This window comes from Hypanus sabinus, chromosome 11, assembly GCF_030144855.1.
Source record: "Hypanus sabinus isolate sHypSab1 chromosome 11, sHypSab1.hap1, whole genome shotgun sequence".
In the NCBI taxonomy this organism is placed as follows: domain Eukaryota; kingdom Metazoa; phylum Chordata; class Chondrichthyes; order Myliobatiformes; family Dasyatidae; genus Hypanus; species Hypanus sabinus.
The window spans coordinates 56491370-56510840 of NC_082716.1; the positions used below are offsets into that span (position 1 = coordinate 56491370).

At 42.3% G+C, this 19471-nt stretch overlaps 2 protein-coding genes across 4 annotated transcripts in view; both read right to left on the minus strand.

Moving 5' to 3' along the window:
• dynlt5 (dynein light chain Tctex-type family member 5) overlaps nucleotides 1–1293 on the minus strand; it is a 34260-nt gene extending 32967 nt beyond the window's left edge. Inside the window, exon 1 of the mRNA XM_059983610.1 lies at nucleotides 1262–1293. The gene's annotated coding sequence lies outside the window, so the exon portion shown is untranslated. The remainder of the gene's footprint in view (nucleotides 1–1261) is intronic.
• A 7495-nt stretch (nucleotides 1294–8788) lies between these two features.
• sgip1a (SH3GL interacting endocytic adaptor 1a) overlaps nucleotides 8789–19471 on the minus strand; it is a 197606-nt gene continuing 186923 nt past the window's right edge. For 2 of the 3 annotated variants that reach the window (XM_059984380.1, XM_059984379.1), the window contains exon 18: nucleotides 8790–12461. In XM_059984380.1, the coding sequence (XP_059840363.1) occupies nucleotides 12439–12461 (23 nt within the window). In that variant the 3' untranslated portion in view covers nucleotides 8790–12438. Of the gene's footprint in view, nucleotides 12462–19471 lie in introns of all 3 variants that reach the window. The other variant, XM_059984381.1, reaches the window with a different exon arrangement.

Sequence of the window (19471 nt, forward strand, 5' to 3'; positions counted from 1 at the left end):
AGGGGACATTATTGGGATAGCTTCTTTTCACTGATATGTTGATGAAGCGGGGTGACTGTAGAAGTACTTTGACTGATCAGGAGAATGGTCAATAAGTGGCAGATACAATGTAGTGTAGGGATATGTATGGCAATGAAGGAATAAAGGTGCAGACTATTTTCTAAATGGAGTGCAAATTCAGAAATCTGAGGTACAAAGAGATTCATAAGTCCTTATGCAGGATTCCCTAAAGCTTAACTTGTAGATTAAGTCCGTGGTCAGGAAGGCAGATGCATTGATTGAGAATATAGAAGCAAGTTTTTAATGCTGAGCTTTATAAGGTCAATATTACAATCTTAGTTAGACTGCACTTGTAGCACTGTGAGCAGTTTTGGGCTCTTTATCTAGAAAGGATGTGCTAGCGTAGGAGAGTAACCAGATAAGATTCACGAGAAAGAGCCTGGGAATGAAAGAGTTGATGCACCATGCCTGTTTGATGGCTCTGGGTCTGTACTCAGAATGGGGGGTGGGGGGGGGGGGGGTAGAGATCTCATTGAAGCCTATCAAATATTGAAAGCCTTAGATAGAATATACGTGGAGAAGATGTTTATTATAGCGGGAGAGTCTAGGGTTAGAGGGCACAGCCTCAGAATATAAGGACATTCCATTAGAACAGAGATGAGGAGGAATTTCTTTAGCCAGGGAGTGGTGAGACGGAGGAATTAATTGCCACAGATGGTTGTGGCAAGAGAAACTAGGAGAATGGAGTGGAATGGAGTGGTATTAATTCATTACAGGAAGCGCGATACAAATTGTAGTCGGGACAACGGTGACAATGGAAACTGAGCTTCTCGCGATTTATATTTGCTTAAACGTGTATAATTTCACACAAACATCCTCGGGAAAAATAACAAACGTGATTTTGAAGTTCAAAACTTTTAATTTAACTTAAAAGTCTCCAAGTCGTTCAGGAACATTGGTTCAGACAACCGTTACACGTGTCGGCGTATTTAACACAGTTGAATTTACAACTAAAACTGCTATTGGGTGAACCACACCGAAGTTGTTAACCGAGTCACGGTTTAAGTTGTTCCCAGCTCCATCATGTTAGACAACCTCTCCACAATTACCGGTGTCCACTTCCGCTGCTCTCGTTGCTAGGGGCAAGGATATAAAATTCGTTCTTAACATTGCAACCGCCTGTCTGTAGCTAAATCCTGTTCGAGAAAAACAAAATAATGAACGTACTTTAATGCCAATTTTAACATCAGAAGTAACTTACGCGAAGTTAAGAGTGACCTGTAACCACCGATTATCCGTCCAAAAGCGCCCTTAGCAACACGCTAGGACCGGAAAATGAAAAACAAACTGACATCACCCAACCAATCCTAGCCCTGAAATGGTTAGGCTGCCCGACAGTGACCAACCGAGTACACCGCCCATTTGCTGTATTTAGCCAATCATAGCCTCGTAAACTGGTACACTGTAGTGTAATAACCAATTAAATTTTGAGTTCTCGTTTAACTTTTTTTGACTCTGCAGTGGATGAGCTGATAGCATTGATGCTCGTTAGAGCGAAGATCCCCGATTCACGAGTATATCTAGTAGTTTATGCACAACAGTCCAGATGGTCATTTGTTAATGTCCTGGAAGAGACATTAATCTTAACCTGGTCTCGAATAAAAACCGACGTTGTTGGATGCACCAACAAGGTCAGGCAGCACCTGTAGAAAGAGAAAGATGCTTAACATTCTAGTCAGACCCTATTCGCCAGAAGCAGGGAAGAGATTAAATATATTTTAACTTGCAGAGAAGGCGATGGGAAACTGGTTAGTACGAACTGTGGTCGGCAATTTATCAAAGACTAGAAAGAGAAATCACGGTCAATGTGTAAGGCAAAAAAGACAGATGGAATACCTTTATCGTTGGCATTCTTGGTCTCTTTAACACGGACAAATGATCCTATTACATTTTCAGAAAAGAATACAGGAACGTTCACGTTCTGGCCAGTATATAAATATGATTGAATATTGTGAAACAATATGGCTATTACTACACCGATGACCATCAGAGCTTGCTGCCTGTATGCAATTTGTGGCAGGGAACTAACCATTGGAACAGGCCCCATTTATTCAGGAACCATAGGAGTACAGGCAGCGGTGAGTAAAGCTTTAAAAAACAGAAAAAAAAGATTTCTGTTTTTCTTATTTGGATTTTCATTCCCTGAAACGTAGATAGGAAGTCGGACGCGATGGTCCATTTATTTAGTGAAAGTTCCTGCTGAACAATTAAGAGTCTGGAAGTACAGTCAGAAAATAACGTTTAATCCATCATTTTAACTGTTCTATTGAAGTCTTTGTTGAAACTATTTCATTACTTGAGGATGAATTCACATTTTAAAAAATTACAAATAAATAAACATGTTTATTTAATTTTACTATAATCAATTTAAGAGAGATTTAAACTTGTGTCTCTGGATTAATGGTCCTGACCTTTGAATTTCATTTAACCAAAAACAGAAATAATATACTGTATGTTTAAAAAGTAAGTTATTGTTCCCAGGTTCAATGTCCATTTAGGAATCGGATGGCAGAGGGGAAGAAGCTGTTCCTGAATCACTGAGTGTGTGCCTTCAGGCTTCTGTACCTCCTAACTAATGGTAACAGTGAGAAAAGGGCATGTCCTGGGTGCTGGAAGTCCTTAATAATAGACATTGCCTTTCTGAGACACCAGTTCTTGAAGGTGTCCTGGATACTTTGTAGGCTAGTACCCAAGATGGAGCCAACTAAATTTGCAACCTTCTGCAGCTTCTTTCAGTCCTATGCAGTAGCCTCCCCCTCCCCCCTCCCCCCCTCCCCCCCCCCCCCCCCCAGTGATGCAGCCTGGCAGAATGCTCTCCACGGTACATCTATAGAAGTTTTTAAGTGTATTTGTTGACATACCAAATCTCTTCAAACTCACTGTCTTGCCTTCTTTATAACTGCATTGATATGTTGGGACCAGGTTAGATCCTCAGAAATCATGACACCCAGGAACTTGAAATTGCTCACTCTTATCCTTCTTTGAGGATTGGTATGTGTTCCTTTGTCTTACCCTTCCTGAAGTCCACATTGCTGCGGTACCACTCCACTAGTTGGCATATCTTGCTCCTGCATGCCCTTTCGTCTCCATATGAGATTCTACCAACAATAGTTGTATTGGCAGCAAATTTATAGATGGTACTTGAGCTATGCCTAACCACACAGTCATGGGTAAATAGAGAGTAGAGCAGTGGGTTAAGCACACGCCCGTGAGGTGCACCAGTGTTGATCATCAGCAAGGAGGCTGTTTTATCACCAACTTGCACAGATTGTGGTCTTCCAGTTAGGAAGTTGAAGATCCAATTGCAGAGGGAGGTACAGAGGCCCAGGTTCTGTAAATGGGTAATGGTCCAATGGAACTAGATTTACCTTAAACAATAAGACGTGGCCTGCACAATATATTCCATTTGTGATCTGATCTGTGCCTGATAATGCAGTATAATGCCTTTATTCTTGCAACAAAGCTAAAATGCAATTAGCCTCACCAGTTGTTTTCTGCATCTGCACTTTAAGTTCCAGTGATTTGTGTGCAAGCATTCAGCTTCCTGTGAGTTTCATTCTCAGACCATTTGAAAAATACTCTGCATTCCTGATTTTAACCCCCACAAAATGGCTCACTTTGCATTTCATTATGTTGTAATCCATTTGCCATGCCCTTGCCTAGTCAGTTACTGTATTACATTCACTTCTTGTACAATGAATCTTGTAATATTTGTTTTCCATTGAAAACTCCACAGAATATTACTGTGTTGACAAGTCTGAAAGAAGTATTTACATGCAAGCATTTCCCACACTGTTAAAAGTTGGCATTCTAACGATTTCCAGTGGTAATATTTTAAACAATATCTAAAGCTCCACCTGTAATATTAGAAATCATTTTGAGCACAGGATGTTGTTGTATGCTATGGCCACACAGTGGTACTCTTTTACAAATTTCCCAGCTTCTGAACTGTCTCTTCCAACCCAGCAGCTAAATGCAGGTGCATTTGATTTAAATATCTTTATCTCTACTTATTTTCCCTAAGAGAAAATAGGTACAAGAAAAGGTAATGATGCAGAATTATCAGACACTTCCTAAATTAGTTTGTGAACCAACCTTCGTTACCCTCATCCTATCTCAGCAATGGAATGCTATGGATTATTTTTGCACTAACATGAATTTGTCTCTGATTCTATCTTTTCTTTTGCACAGTATTTTTTCTGTCTTTCTTCACTGTCTATAATTTACATTCTCTGCGTTGTCTAGACCTATGTGCCTTTGATGCTGGTGCAAGCTGGTTTTTCACTGTACCTGCTTCACACTATACGTGCACAGGACAACAATCGTGACTTGACTTGAACTTCTGTTCCACCTGTTTCTATACCACACTTGTGCCCAGACACCACCTTCCTTACTCTCTGTGAGATAGAAAGGATTAATGAGAGAAAGTGGTGCTACCATAGGAATCTGGAGGTATTTGGTGTAGGGTTAGTAGGAAAAGCAATATGGAGTGGGGACAATATAAAAATGATAGGAGAAGGGACTTGTAGATGGATGACATGGATGATGCAGACTATGGGGCTGAGGAGGTGTTATGTGATAGGCGGGAGAGATTGTATATCACATTACTTTCTGCTACTGTTCTGCCTCGTGGCTGGATCTGTCTTCCATTAAGCTACCTCCAAAGAATTGTGCAGACCTGCCTTAATTGGTGGTTAGATAAGAAACTAACTCCCAAAGTTGTAATCACTTACCATGAGCCCTCTTGGTTGGATTCATTGAAATTAATAATTATACAAACAGTATATTACCTCCTGCCTGAGAAGTGACTTGATCTACTCCGATTTGCTGACCAGAGCAACAGGTCCAGAACAGATGCCATCTTCATTGTCTCTTCATTCAACCCTGGAACATAACATTTCAATGATGCATACATCAGGATGCTCTTTATCAATTACAGCTCAACATTCAACATCATCATCCCCTCAAAACTAATCAATAAGCTTCAAGACCTTTGCCTCAATACCTCCTCGTACAATTTGGATCCTTAATTTCCTCACTTGCAGACTCCAGTCAGTTTGGATTGGCAATGACATCTCCTCCACGATCTCCATCAGCATGGGTGCACCACATGGTTGTGTGCTTAGATCCCTGTTCTACTTGTTTTACACTTATGACTGTGTGGCTAAGCACAGCTCTTATGCCATATTCAAGTTTGCTGCTGACACCACTGTTGTAGACTGAATCAAATATGGTGATGAATCAGCATATAGGAGGGAAATTGAAAATCTGGCTGAGTGGTGCCGTAACAATAACCTCTTACACAAAGTCAGCAAGGCTATGGAGCTGATTATTGACTTCATGAGATGTAGACTAGAAGTCCATGAACCAGTCCTCATGGGAAGATCAGAGGTGGGAAAGTCAGCAACTTTAACTTCTTCAATATTATTATTTTATAGAACCTGCCCTGGGCCCAGCACATAAGTGCAATTATGAAGAAAGCACGGCTGCACCTCTACTTCCTTAGGAGTCTGTGAAGATTCAGCGTGTCTTTCATAAACTTCTATTGATGTGTAGTGGAGACTATATTGAATGGACTAAACAGCCCAGTCCACCATGAGTAAAAGCCTCCCACCATTGATAGCATCTACACGAAACACAGTTACAGTAAAGCAACGTCTGTCATCAGCTGTACCCTCACCACGCAGTCATACTCTCTTCTCACTGCTGCCATCAGGAAGAAGGTACAGGAGCCTCAGAACAAACACCACCAGGCTGAGGAACAGTTATTACCCCTCAACCATCAGTCTCTTTGAACCAAAGGGGATAACTTCACTCAACTACACTTGTCCCATCTTTGAAAAGTTCCATAGCATATGGACTCACTTTCAAGAACTCTCCATCTCATGTTCTTGATATTTATTGTTTATTTATTATTATTATTTCTTTCTTTTTGTATTTGCAGTGTGTTGTCTTTTGCACATTGGTAGAATGCTCATGTTGGTGTGGTCTTTCATTGATTCTGTTATGGTTGTAATTTTATTATGGATTTATTGAGTATGCCCACAAGAAAATGAATCTCAGGGTTGTATATGGTGACATATGTGTACTTCTACATAAATTTACTTTGAACTTTATTACCTTTGCTAACCGCCAAGTCAAAAATTGCTAAAGCTTCACTGCATTCCTGTGAGTGTTGTAACATTACTTATTACATTAAAAGTTTAACATAACATTTGATAGCTTTGAAAAACTAAAATATTTCACGCACTAAACCTTAATGGAAAATCGTTTTGTCAAATTTAAGATTCAGTAAAAGGTTATCAGTTGTAATAGCTTTTACAGTTTATATCTGAATAATTTTTCATCTCCTATTTGGTAAAGTATTCTTGCTTTTACCAGTGCAAGTAACTAATTCTGCTCTTGTGACTGGTTTGAGATGGTGCTGGTGAATCTCAGTGACTTCTGGCTGGTGGCTAATGAAACAAGGAATACAACTAAATACCCTTGTACTTTTTAATCGTACTTTTTCTGGTAAACAATCATCACAAACAATAGTCTGTAACTTCCCTTTGGACTTGGAGGTAATTTGATGTGGCAGAACTGTGACAAGGTGAGGCAGCAGGCCTGTCACCGAGAGAGAGGATCTGAGGTTTGATCAATTCAAGCACTGAGCCAAATCGGAAAGGTCATGAACAGGCCAAATTGAGGTGGTGGGGTCTAGGCCCCAGAGCATACTGAAGCAACTGAACTCAATGCTTGGATGACCTTTGGGGTCAGGCCAGACTGAAAAGGTCAGGGTGTCGGGGCCCAAGGTGAGGGTTGGGCTGGTTCAGCTCGCTACTCCATGATGTTTACTTGGCTCTGTGCTAAACTCCCTGCGGACTTCAGTACACTACTTGCCTGCGATTATTGTTTGAATGATCAGTTTTTTCTTTCTCTCTGTCTTCGACTGGCTTCTTATTTTTATGGATTCTTTTGAGATTTTTTTCATGACTGCCTGTCAGGAGATGAATCACTAGGTTGTATAATGTGTACATACTTTTATAATAAATGTACTTTGAACTTGGAGACACACTATTGTGTTAAATGTTCAAGAGTTTCCCATTCTAGTTGGAAAAATTGACATGGAAATTTGATCTAGGAGGGTTACAACTTCCAAATTATTTTAAAGCAAATCAACTTAGATTTATTGCATCTTTTTTTGAGAAAGGTAGACCGGCATGGATTAGAATAGAACTAGGAGAAAATACACCAGAAGATTTTATATATAAATGGGAATCTAAATGGATACGGGAAAAGAAAGAATCTCCTATATTAAAACATTTGATTGACTTATGGAATAAGGTAAATGTTGATGATGAGATAAAGAAATCTTTATTAGCAAAGAGATCTTTAATTCAAAATAGACCCTTTTACAATGGATAATCAACTTTTATTTAATTGGTTTCAAAAACAGATTAGATATATAGGAGATTGTTTTGAAGGAGGTATATTAATGTAATTTGATCAATTAAAGAATAAATATAAAGTATCAAACAACACTCTTTTTTGTTACTTCCAATTAAGGGCTTATTTAAGAGAAAAATTAGGTCAAACAATGTTATTACCGAAATCTAATGAAATAGAAACTTTAATTCAAAAAGGAAAAACTAAAAAATTTATTTCTTGTATGTATAGCTTGATTCAAAAACAGGCAATTATACAAGGAATCCATAAGTCAAGACAAAAATTGGAAAGTGACTTGAATATTAAAATTGAAGAAACAAATTGGTCAAGACTATGTCTTGATAGTATGACAAATACAATAAATGTCCGGTTAAGATTAGTGCAATATAATTTTTTACATCAAATATGTATTACACCACAAAAAATAAATAAATTTAATCCAAATTTATCTGATCAGTGTTTCCGATGTAACCAAGAAATCAGTACTTTTTTATATTCTACTTGGTCTTGTTCTAAAATTCAACCTTTTTGGACAAATTTAAGAGTTTTATTGGAACAAATTATTGGAACACAACTTCCACATAATCCAATATTATTTTTATTAGGCGATATTGAAGGGATAAAATTGAAACCCAAATTGAATAAATATCAGAAAGAATTAATAAAAATTGCACTGGCAGTAGTCAAAAAGGCTATTGCAGTTACTTGGAAATCAGATTCATACTTAAGTATAGATCGTTGGAAGAATGAAATTTCCAGCTGTATTCCACTTGAAAAAATTACTTATAATTTAAGAGGTAAGTATGAAACATTTTTGAAAATTTGGCACCCTTATTTACAAAAGACAGGATTAAATACATAGGTGCTCCGAAGATAAAATAATTGGTTATTTGGGGAAAGAAATAAATATATATATACTAGTTATTACGAACTCCGTGGAGCATGTGGGGATCTTCCGATATCCAGGCACTCTCTCTTTCTTTCTTTTTTTTTCTTTTTCTTTTTCTTTTTTTCTATAGGGATGTTAGGGGGGAGGGGGAAGGGTATATATATTTTTTTCTTTCTGTAATCATTTGAAAACAATAAAAAAGTTTTAAAAAAAGAATTTCCCATTCTGCTACACATGAGTTATGATGTTGAACTGAGTTGTGGAGAGATTTTCATTTGGATGTTTTCTCTGGTACAGACAGGTGATTTCTTTTTCAGGACTGAGCAGAAGAAAACGTTCTGTTGCTCACTGTGCTGTGCTTCTGTCAGATTTTAAAAGAGCTGAAAAATGGAAGTCCAAAAGAAACACGGTATTTATAAATAGACCACATTTCAATTTTTAAAGTTTATTTCAATTTCAAAAAAAAGCAACATTTAACATTTTAAACAGTTATTACAGTACAATTTCCATACTGTATAGAATTTTGAATTTTAAATTTATAAATGGCCAGACCATTTCTTTAATACATAATACATTAAAACATAGTTGCATATTCATAATTATGTGCAATGAACCAACAGGGAAAACAGCCACTCAGGGAATGACATATATATTTGTATATATATATTTATATAAAAACATCAGTATTTACAAAATAGCACGCAACATCAATGCAGCCATTTCTTATTTTTGTTTCAGTTCCCTCCCTCTCTTCTGAAGGTGTTGACTCATCATGCTGGGATATGGTCACACAGGCCCAAAGGTACCTCACCCCTAGTAGCCATTCAGTGTGTGCTTCTTAGTGGGTGACCTGACAATCGATGTTGACAAGCTATCAAACTGTGAAAGGTATGGCAGTGAGTGTGAGATAAAAACAGTTAAAATGTTGGAAATACTCAGCAGGTCAGGCAGCATCTGCAGAGAGAGAAACAGAATTAATGATTCAGGCTGATGACCTTTCATCAGGTCCAGAATCATTCAGTGAGCATGACTGTGAACCACTCAACATCCACAAATGTGCTCGCTTCAGTCGGTGCCACTGCATAGTAATCAGGAATGAGGTCCCTCGCTAATTTTTCCCTGCCTAGTACATGGGACGTGAGGGCTAATTGTAGCAGTTCAACTTTTGTCCAGCTGAGACTAATCGATGCAGTCCAAGGTTCAAAACCTTTAATTTGCACCGCATATTTTACAGCAAGCATTGCTTCTACTCAGGAGAACATTGATATATCTACAGGGAGATTCAAATCTATAAGGCAAAATACAGTCAGAAATGGTCAGGTCTGATTATTTTTCTCAAATTCCTTGAAGTACATTCACAATGCACAGTTGTGCAGAATAGTGCTGCAATGGTTCCAAAAAAAAAAACAAGGAACAAACACTTTCTCTTTCATTTCCAAAATAAACTAACAATGTGTATGGTGTAATAAGGAGCAGCCTTGTAAAGGTGTTGAAGCTCGATCCTTATCACTGCTGAGGGAAGATTTCAACTGGAAGTGTAACTTAACATCAGAATAAAATATTTCCTTTAAAACCAGCTCTCAGCCTCAAATGTAGCGGCAACACTTGAGATTGTAGATTCCAGCTGGTGGGTGACTTCAAGAGTGGAGGTACACACAAGCACAGCTCTTCCAATGCTGACTGGTATTTGATGTTACAGCAGCTAGTCTGCACGGCTGATAGAACATTACTGCACTGTACAGGCCTTCGGCCCACAACGTTGTACCAACCTTTTAATCTGTTTTAAGATCAATCTAGGCCTCTACTTCCTATCATCCATGTGCCTATCTAAGAGTTTCTTAAATACTCCTAATGTATCTGCCTCTAACACCACTCCTGACTGGGTGTTTCAATCACCCACCATTCTCCTTAAAAAAAACTACCACTAACATTCCCCTATATATTCCTCTAATTACCTTAAAACTATCTGCCCTCATACTAGCCATTTCTGCCTTGGGAAAAAGTATCTGGCTATACACTCAATCAATGCCTCTTATCATCTTGTTCTCCTCTATTGTCCCCTCCCATCCTCCTTTGTTCCAAAGAGAATTGCCCTAGCTTGCTCAACCTATCCTCATAGGACGTGCTCTCTAATCCAGGCAGCGTCTTGGTAAATCTCCTCTGAAAGCTTTCTCATCCTTTGTATAATGAGGTGATCAGAACAGAACACTATATTCCAAATGTCTAACCTGGGCTTTATAGAGCTGCATCTTACCTCGTGGCTCTAGAACTCAATTCCCGACTAATGAATGCCAGCACACCAAACACCTTCTTAACAACCCCATCGACCATTTGTTTCATTGGGCTTTTTAGGGAGTCTGTAACTCCTCTGCTGTTCGGCCTGCTAGCAACCATACATTACCAGCCTCCAACAAAGGGCTTCTCAATATTTTTTATGCCACAGAGCCTTACCATTTACCAAGGGGTCCACAGGCACCAAGTTGTGAACCCTTGCTCCAAGGTATTACCCCTTGCATCTCAGACATCACCTGTGCTGTGTTTACCATCTGAGACGTGGGTCAAAACCATGTATCTGAGTCGCACCTTGCAATATACCTTACCGCTCTCAACGACAGGGTGAATGTTTTGCTCCGATTCACAAGTTGTCACCAAAGTGTATTTCCCAGCTCACTAGAAATAAGCTATTCAAAGAATCACCACTAACTTAGTAGCAATGATGTTTGTACTGACCCTGTGTTTCTACAGATCTCATTTTAATTTTTTAAAAGTGTTTTTTTAGTGTTTGAAATGGAAGTATGTTTAGTGGAGTACCTGCAAAATGATTGTCTTCATAATTATCCACACACTTCGTACCGTACTCCAGCCTAGATTCAGGAGCCACCATATACTAACTTATAGTTATGCAAATCTTTGGCTGGGACAAGAGTTTGTAGAGAAAATATTGATTTACACATTTAAAGCAATTTCATGTGGTCCTTGTAACAGGACTGGACTTGAGTTTTAAAACAATGCATTTTTAACAAAAGTGTAAATGTAAATTTGTTTTACGATTATTTGAGAAAACACTCTGGATGCACACGAGAGATGAGAAGAAAATCCAAAGTGGATAATACATCCATTTTTTTCACATTACAACATATTTTCTACATTTTGCTTTTATTTTGTAAAAATTGCAACCACATCACCAAAGCAGTATTTCTGAAGAAGCTGCTGAAACTAGAATTCACGTTAGAATCTGGTAAATTTTCACACTGACATGAAACTGGCATAACATTCAGACTGGAATGTTAACATTGGAACTGCATAATAAGTTAATCTGCAGCTGTAAGATATAATTTTAGAACCCATCCTAAGGGTCCCATCTGAAATGTCAGCTTTGACTGACCCCTTTTACATTGTACTGGATTTTTAATTCTGAAAAAGTTAACAGGCCTGACTTTCTGTTTGAGGAAACAAAGTATTTATCCTGTAATAGTGCACACCTTCCCTCCTTATGCCTCTCTTTCCCTCTAAAATATAGCATTGCTTGGCAAAATTACTCTCAATCATCATCTGGGAGATATCAAAATGGACAAGTTTCCAACATTTTTTTAATATATAAAACTTAAACAATTGGCATCAATACTGGTAAGTTCAGGGGCTAAAAATTCAGAGAATACAGTATATTTTCTTGGACAATTCCACTGAAATACAATGCTACATGTTCAAAGAGGCATAGCCTACAGGTTAATAATGATGTCTCTGAAATGCCTATAAGCTGGAATACGGACGTTTGACGTTATGAGTGTATGGGAAGGTGATTACCAAATTACAAATACATTTGTTACACTGTAAAGTACGAAATGTTACCAATGTCACGTTAATCATATAGTAATACTGTTCGGCGCTTTCTGGTGTTACTCCAACTTCCAGTTGTTAGAAATGTTCTGGCCATGTGGAACAGTAATTTAAAATCAGAGAGTAAAAGTTTGTTTCATGGGTTCAGTCCTTAATGACTCCTATTCTGAGTTTAAAAAGCTCTCTGGGGAGTCGTATTGAACACCGGGCAGAGGTGTGAGACTTCAGTTGTCAGCCATATATTTCCCTGCAAAAGGAAAAAAAAACTAAGTAAGAAATACTGATGTCACACCCTGGAAAATTACTGTGTCAGCTGACGTGCAGAATTAGTGTCTGAGGCAGAGTGATAGAAGCTTCATTCCACATTGACATGAAATGTATCTGGCCATATTGTAAGTACTTGTCCTGGGAATCTCCTTGGGAGTTCTCTGGACTGATTGCCCTAAATTCAGTGCAGTTCTGAACAGGTGCATTGTATCAGACCATCTATCAACCTGTGTAATTGAGAAGGGTGCCAATGAATTTCCTGCTATGATCTTTGAGGAATTGATCCTGTCCATTCTGATGGTGAGAGAGTAGTGTGTAATATTGGGGTATATAGTGTGTGATTCTGGGGGCTCTCATTTAATGTAAGTCTGGCAGGCATTCAGTGCAAGTGACAATCATTCACTCTGGACAGCTAGCAATATGATATGGTTCAGAATGATGCGTAGCAAGAGAGTGGATGCTTTCTGCTTGATTGTATGATCCAAATAACCAGCAGTAGTTGTCTGACCGAAAGTGATAGTCAGGGTCTTAAGCTATGTTTCCTAAGTTGGAGAGAAACTGGACCTTAACAGTGGAGTGGTGATGATATGGGACAGTCTCTGTGCAGTGGTGTTGATACGGGACAGTCTCTGTGGAGTGGTGATGATACGGGACAGTCTGTGTGGAGTGGTGATGATATAGGACAGTCTCTGTGGATTGGTGATGAAACAGGACAGTCTCTGTGGAGTGGTGTTGATCTAGGACAGTCTCTGTGGAATGGTGATGATATGGGACAGTCTGTGAGGAGTGGTGATGATATGGGACAGTCTCTGTGGAGTGGTGATGATACGGGACAGTCTCTGTGGAGTGGTGATGATACGGGACAGTCTGTGTGGAGTGGTGATGATATAGGACAGTCTCTGTGGAGTGGTGATGATATAGGACAGTCTCTGTGGAGTGGTGATGATACGGGACAGTCTCTGTGGAGTGGTGATGATACGGGACAGTCTCTGTGGAGTGGTGATGAAACGGGACAGTCTCTGTGGAGTGGTGATGAAACGGGACAGTCTCTGTGGAGTGGTGATGATACGGGACAGTCTCTGTGGAGTGGTGATGATACGGGACAGACTGTGTGGAGTGGTGATGATATAGGACAGTCTCTGTGGAGTGGTGATGATATGGGACAGTCTCTGTGGACTGGTGATGATACGGGAAAGTTCCTGTGGACTGGTGATGATACGGGACAGTCTCTGTGGAGTGGTGATGATACGGGACAGTCTCTGTGGAGTGGTGATGAAGCGGGACAGTCTCTGTGGAGTGGTGATGAAACGGGACAGTCTCTGTGGAGTGGTGATGATACAGGACAGTCTGTGTGGAGTGGTGATGATACGGGACAGTCTCTGTGGAGTGGTGATGAAACGGGACAGTCTCAGTGGACTGGCGATGACACGGGACAGTCTCTGTGGAGTGGTGATGATATAGGACAGGCTCTGTGGAGTGGTGATGATACAGGACAGGTTCTGTGGAGTGGCGATGATATAGGACAGTCTCTGCGGAGTGGCGATGATATAGGACAGTCTCTGTGGAGTGGTGATGATATGGGACAGTCTCTGTGGAGTGGTGATGGTATGGACAGTCTCTGTGGAGTGGTGATGATTTAGGACAGTCTCGGTGGAGTGGTGATGATTTAGAACAGTCTCTGTGGAGTGGTGATGATTTAGAACAGTCTCTGTGGAGTGGTGATGATATAGGACAGTCTCTGTGGAGTGGTGATGATATAGGACAGTCTCTGTGGAGTGGTGATGATACGGGACAGTCTCTGTGGAGTGGTGATGATTTAGGACAGTCTCTGTGGAGTGGTGATGAAACGGGACAGTCTCTGTGGAGTGGTGATGATACGGGACAGTCTCTGTGGACTGGCGATGACACGGGACAGTCTCTGTGGAGTGGCGATGAAACAGGACAGTCTCTGTGGAATGGTGATGATATGGGACAATCTCTGTGGAATGGTGATGATTTAGGACAGTCTCTGTGGAGTGGTGATGATATAGGACAGGCTCTGTGGAGTGGTGATGATACAGGACAGGTTCTGTGGAGTGGCGATGATATGGGACAGTCTCTGTGGACTGGTGATGATACAGGAAAGTCTCTGTGGAGTGGTGATGATATGGACAGTCTCTGTGGAGTGGTGATGATACGGGACAGTCTCTGTGGAGTGGTGATGGTATGGACAGTCTCTGTGGAGTGGTGATGATTTAGGACAGTCTCGGTGGAGTGGTGATGATTTAGAACAGTCTCTGTGGAGTGGTGATGATTTAGAACAGTCTCTGTGGAGTGGTGATGATATAGGACAGTCTCTGTGGAGTGGTGATGATACGGGACAGTCTCTGTGGAGTGGTGATGATTTAGGACAGTCTCTGTGGAGTGGTGATGAAACGGGACAGTCTCTGTGGAGTGGTGATGATACGGGACAGTCTCTGTGGACTGGCGATGACACGGGACAGTCTCTGTGGAGTGGCGATGAAACAGGACAGTCTCTGTGGAATGGTGATGATATGGGACAATCTCTGTGGAATGGTGATGATTTAGGACAGTCTCTGTGGAGTGGTGATGATATAGGACAGGCTCTGTGGAGTGGTGATGATACAGGACAGGTTCTGTGGAGTGGCGATGATATGGGACAGTCTCTGTGGACTGGTGATGATACAGGAAAGTCTCTGTGGAGTGGTGATGATATGGACAGTCTCTGTGGAGTGGTGATGATACGGGACAGTCTCTGTGGGGTGGTGATGATTTAGGACAGTCTCTGTGGAGTGGTGATGATATGGGCAGTCTCTGGAGTGGTGATGATACGGGACAGTCTCTGTGGAGTGGTGATGATTTAGGACAGTCTCTGTGGAATGGTGATGATATAGGACAGTCTCTGTGGAGTGGTGATGATATGGGCAGTCTCTGTGGACTGGTGATGATACAGGAAAGTTCCTGTGGAGTGGTGATGATATGGGACAGTCTCTGTGGAGTGGTGATGATACGGGACAGTCTCTGTGGAGTGGTGATGATACGGGACAGACTGTGTGGAGTGGTGATGATATAGGACAGTCTCTGTGGAGTGGTGATGATACGGGACAGTCTCTGTGGAGTGGTGATGATACGGGACAGTCTCTGTGGAGTGGTGATGATACGGGACAGTCTCTGTGGAGTGGTGATGAAACGGGACAGTCTCTGTGGAGTGGTGATGAAACGGGACAGTCTCTGTGGAGTGGTGATGATACGGGACAGTCTCTGTGGAGTGGTGATGATACGGGACAGACTGTGTGGAGTGGTGATGATATAGGACAGTCTCTGTGGAGTGGTGATGATATGGGACAGTCTCTGTGGACTGGTGATGATACGGGAAAGTTCCTGTGGACTGGTGATGATACGGGACAGTCTCTGTGGAGTGGTGATGATACGGGACAGTCTCTGTGGAGTGGTGATGAAGCAGGACAGTCTCTGTGGAGTGGTGATGAAACGGGACAGTCTCTGTGGAGTGGTGATGATACAGGACAGTCTGTGTGGAGTGGTGATGATACGGGACAGTCTCTGTGGAGTGGTGATGAAACGGGACAGTCTCAGTGGACTGGCGATGACACGGGACAGTCTCTGTGGAGTGGTGATGATATAGGACAGGCTCTGTGGAGTGGTGATGATACAGGACAGGTTCTGTGGAGTGGCGATGATATAGGACAGTCTCTGCGGAGTGGCGATGATATAGGACAGTCTCTGTGGAGTGGTGATGATATGGGACAGTCTCTGTGGAGTGGTGATGGTATGGACAGTCTCTGTGGAGTGGTGATGATTTAGGACAGTCTCGGTGGAGTGGTGATGATTTAGAACAGTCTCTGTGGAGTGGTGATGATTTAGAACAGTCTCTGTGGAGTGGTGATGATATAGGACAGTCTCTGTGGAGTGGTGATGATATAGGACAGTCTCTGTGGAGTGGTGATGATACGGGACAGTCACTGTGGAGTGGTGATGATTTAGGACAGTCTCTGTGGAGTGGTGATGAAACGGGACAGTCTCTGTGGAGTGGTGATGATACGGGACAGTCTCTGTGGACTGGCGATGACACGGGACAGTCTCTGTGGAGTGGCGATGTAACAGGACAGTCTCTGTGGAATGGTGATGATATGGGACAATCTCTGTGGAATGGTGATGATTTAGGACAGTCTCTGTGGAGTGGTGATGATATAGGACAGGCTCTGTGGAGTGGTGATGATACAGGACAGGTTCTGTGGAGTGGCGATGATATGGGACAGTCTCTGTGGAGTGGTGATGATATGGACAGTCTCTGTGGAGTGGTGATGATTTAGGACAGTCTCTGTGGAGTGGTGATGATATAGGACAGTCTCTGTGGAGTGGTGATGATATAGGACAGTCTCTGTGGAGTGGTGATGATACGGGACAGTCTCTGTGGAGTGGTGATGATTTAGGACAGTCTCTGTGGAGTGGTGATGATATGGGCAGTCTCTGGAGTGGTGATGATACGGGACAGTCTCTGTGGAGTGGTGATGATTTAGGACAGTCTCTGTGGAATGGTGATGATATAGGACAGTCTCTGTGGAGTGGTGATGATATAGGACAGTCTCTGTGGAGTGGTGATGATATAGGACAGTCTCTGTGGAGTGGTGATGATATGGGCAGTCTCTGTGGACTGGTGATGATACAGGAAAGTTCCTGTGGAGTGGTGATGATATGGGACAGTCTCTGTGGAGTGGTGATGATATGGGACAGTTCCTGTGGAGTGGTGATGATATGGGACAGTTCCTGTGGAGTGGTGATGATATGGGACAGTCTCTGTGGAGTGGTTATATAGGATAGTCTCTGTGGAGTGGTGATGATATAGGACTGTGGAGTGGTGATGATACGGGACAGTCTCTGTGGAGTGGTGATGATATAGGACAGTCTCTGTGGAGTGGTTATATAGGACAGTCTCTGTGGAGTGGTGATGATATGGGACAGTCTCTGTGGAGTGGTTATATAGGACAGGCTCTGTGGAGTGGTGATGATATGGGACAGTCTCTGTGGAGTGGTTATACAGGACAGTCTCTGTGGAGCGGTGATGATACGGGAGTCTCTGTGGAGTGGTGATGATACGGGACAGTCTCTGTGGAGTGGTGATGATATGGGCAGTCTCTGTGGACTGGTGATGATACAGGAAAGTCTCTGTGGAGTGGTGATGATATGGACAGTCTCTGTGGAGTGGTGATGATATGGGACAGTCTCTGTGGAGTGGTGATGATACGGGACAGTCTCTGTGGAGTGGTGATGATATGGACAGTCTCTGTGGAGTGGTGATGATACGGGACAGTCTCTGTGGAGTGGTGATGAAGCGGGACAGTCTCTGTGGAGTGGTGATGAAACGGGACAGTCTCTGTGGAGTGGTGATGATACAGGACAGTCTGTGTGGAGTGGTGATGATACGGGACAGTCTCTGTGGAGTGGTGATGAAACGGGACAGTCTCAGTGGACTGGCGATGACACGGGACAGTCTCTGTGGAGTGGTGATGATATAGGACAGGCTCTGTGGAGTGGTGATGATACAGGACAGGTTCTGTGGAGTGGCGATGATATAGGACAGTCTCTGCGGAGTGGCGATGATATAGGACAGTCTCTGTGGAGTGGTGATGATATGGGACAGTCTCTGTGGAGTGGTGATGGTATGGACAGTCTCTGTGGAGTGGTGATGATTTAGGACAGTCTCGGTGGAGTGGTGATGATTTAGAACAGTCTCTGTGGAGTGGTGATGATTTAGAACAGTCTCTGTGGAGTGGTGATGATATAGGACAGTCTCTGTGGAGTGGTGATGATATAGGACAGTCTCTGTGGAGTGGTGATGATACGGGACAGTCTCTGTGGAGTGGTGATGATTTAGGACAGTCTCTGTGGAGTGGTGATGAAACGGGACAGTCTCTGTGGAGTGGTGATGATACGGGACAGTCTCTGTGGACTGGCGATGACACGGGACAGTCTCTGTGGAGTGGCGATGAAACAGGACAGTCTCTGTGGAATGGTGATGATATGGGACAATCTCTGTGGAATGGTGATGATTTAGGACAGTCTCTGTGGAGTGGTGATGATATAGGACAGGCTCTGTGGAGTGGTGATGATACAGGACAGGTTCTGTGGAGTGGCGATGATATGGGACAGTCTCTGTGGACTGGTGATGATACAGGAAAGTCTCTGTGGAGTGGTGATGATATGGACAGTCTCTGTGGAGTGGTGATGATACGGGACAGTCTCTGTGGAGTGGTGATGGTATGGACAGTCTCTGTGGAGTGGTGATGATTTAGGACAGTCTCGGTGGAGTGGTGATGATTTAGAACAGTCTCTGTGGAGTGGTGATGATTTAGAACAGTCTCTGTGGAGTGGTGATGATATAGGACAGTCTCTGTGGAGTGGTGATGATACGGGACAGTCTCTGTGGAGTGGTGATGATTTAGGACAGTCTCTGTGGAGTGGTGATGAAACGGGACAGTCTCTGTGGAGTGGTGATGATACGGGACAGTCTCTGTGGACTGGCGATGACACGGGACAGTCTCTGTGGAGTGGCGATGAAACAGGACAGTCTCTGTGGAATGGTGATGATATGGGACAATCTCTGTGGAATGGTGATGATTTAGGACAGTCTCTGTGGAGTGGTGATGATATAGGACAGGCTCTGTGGAGTGGTGATGATACAGGACAGGTTCTGTGGAGTGGCGATGATATGGGACAGTCTCTGTGGACTGGTGATGATACAGGAAAGTCTCTGTGGAGTGGTGATGATATGGACAGTCTCTGTGGAGTGGTGATGATACGGGACAGTCTCTGTGGGGTGGTGATGATTTAGGACAGTCTCTGTGGAGTGGTGATGATATGGGCAGTCTCTGGAGTGGTGATGATACGGGACAGTCTCTGTGGAGTGGTGATGATTTAGGACAGTCTCTGTGGAATGGTGATGATATAGGACAGTCTCTGTGGAGTGGTGAT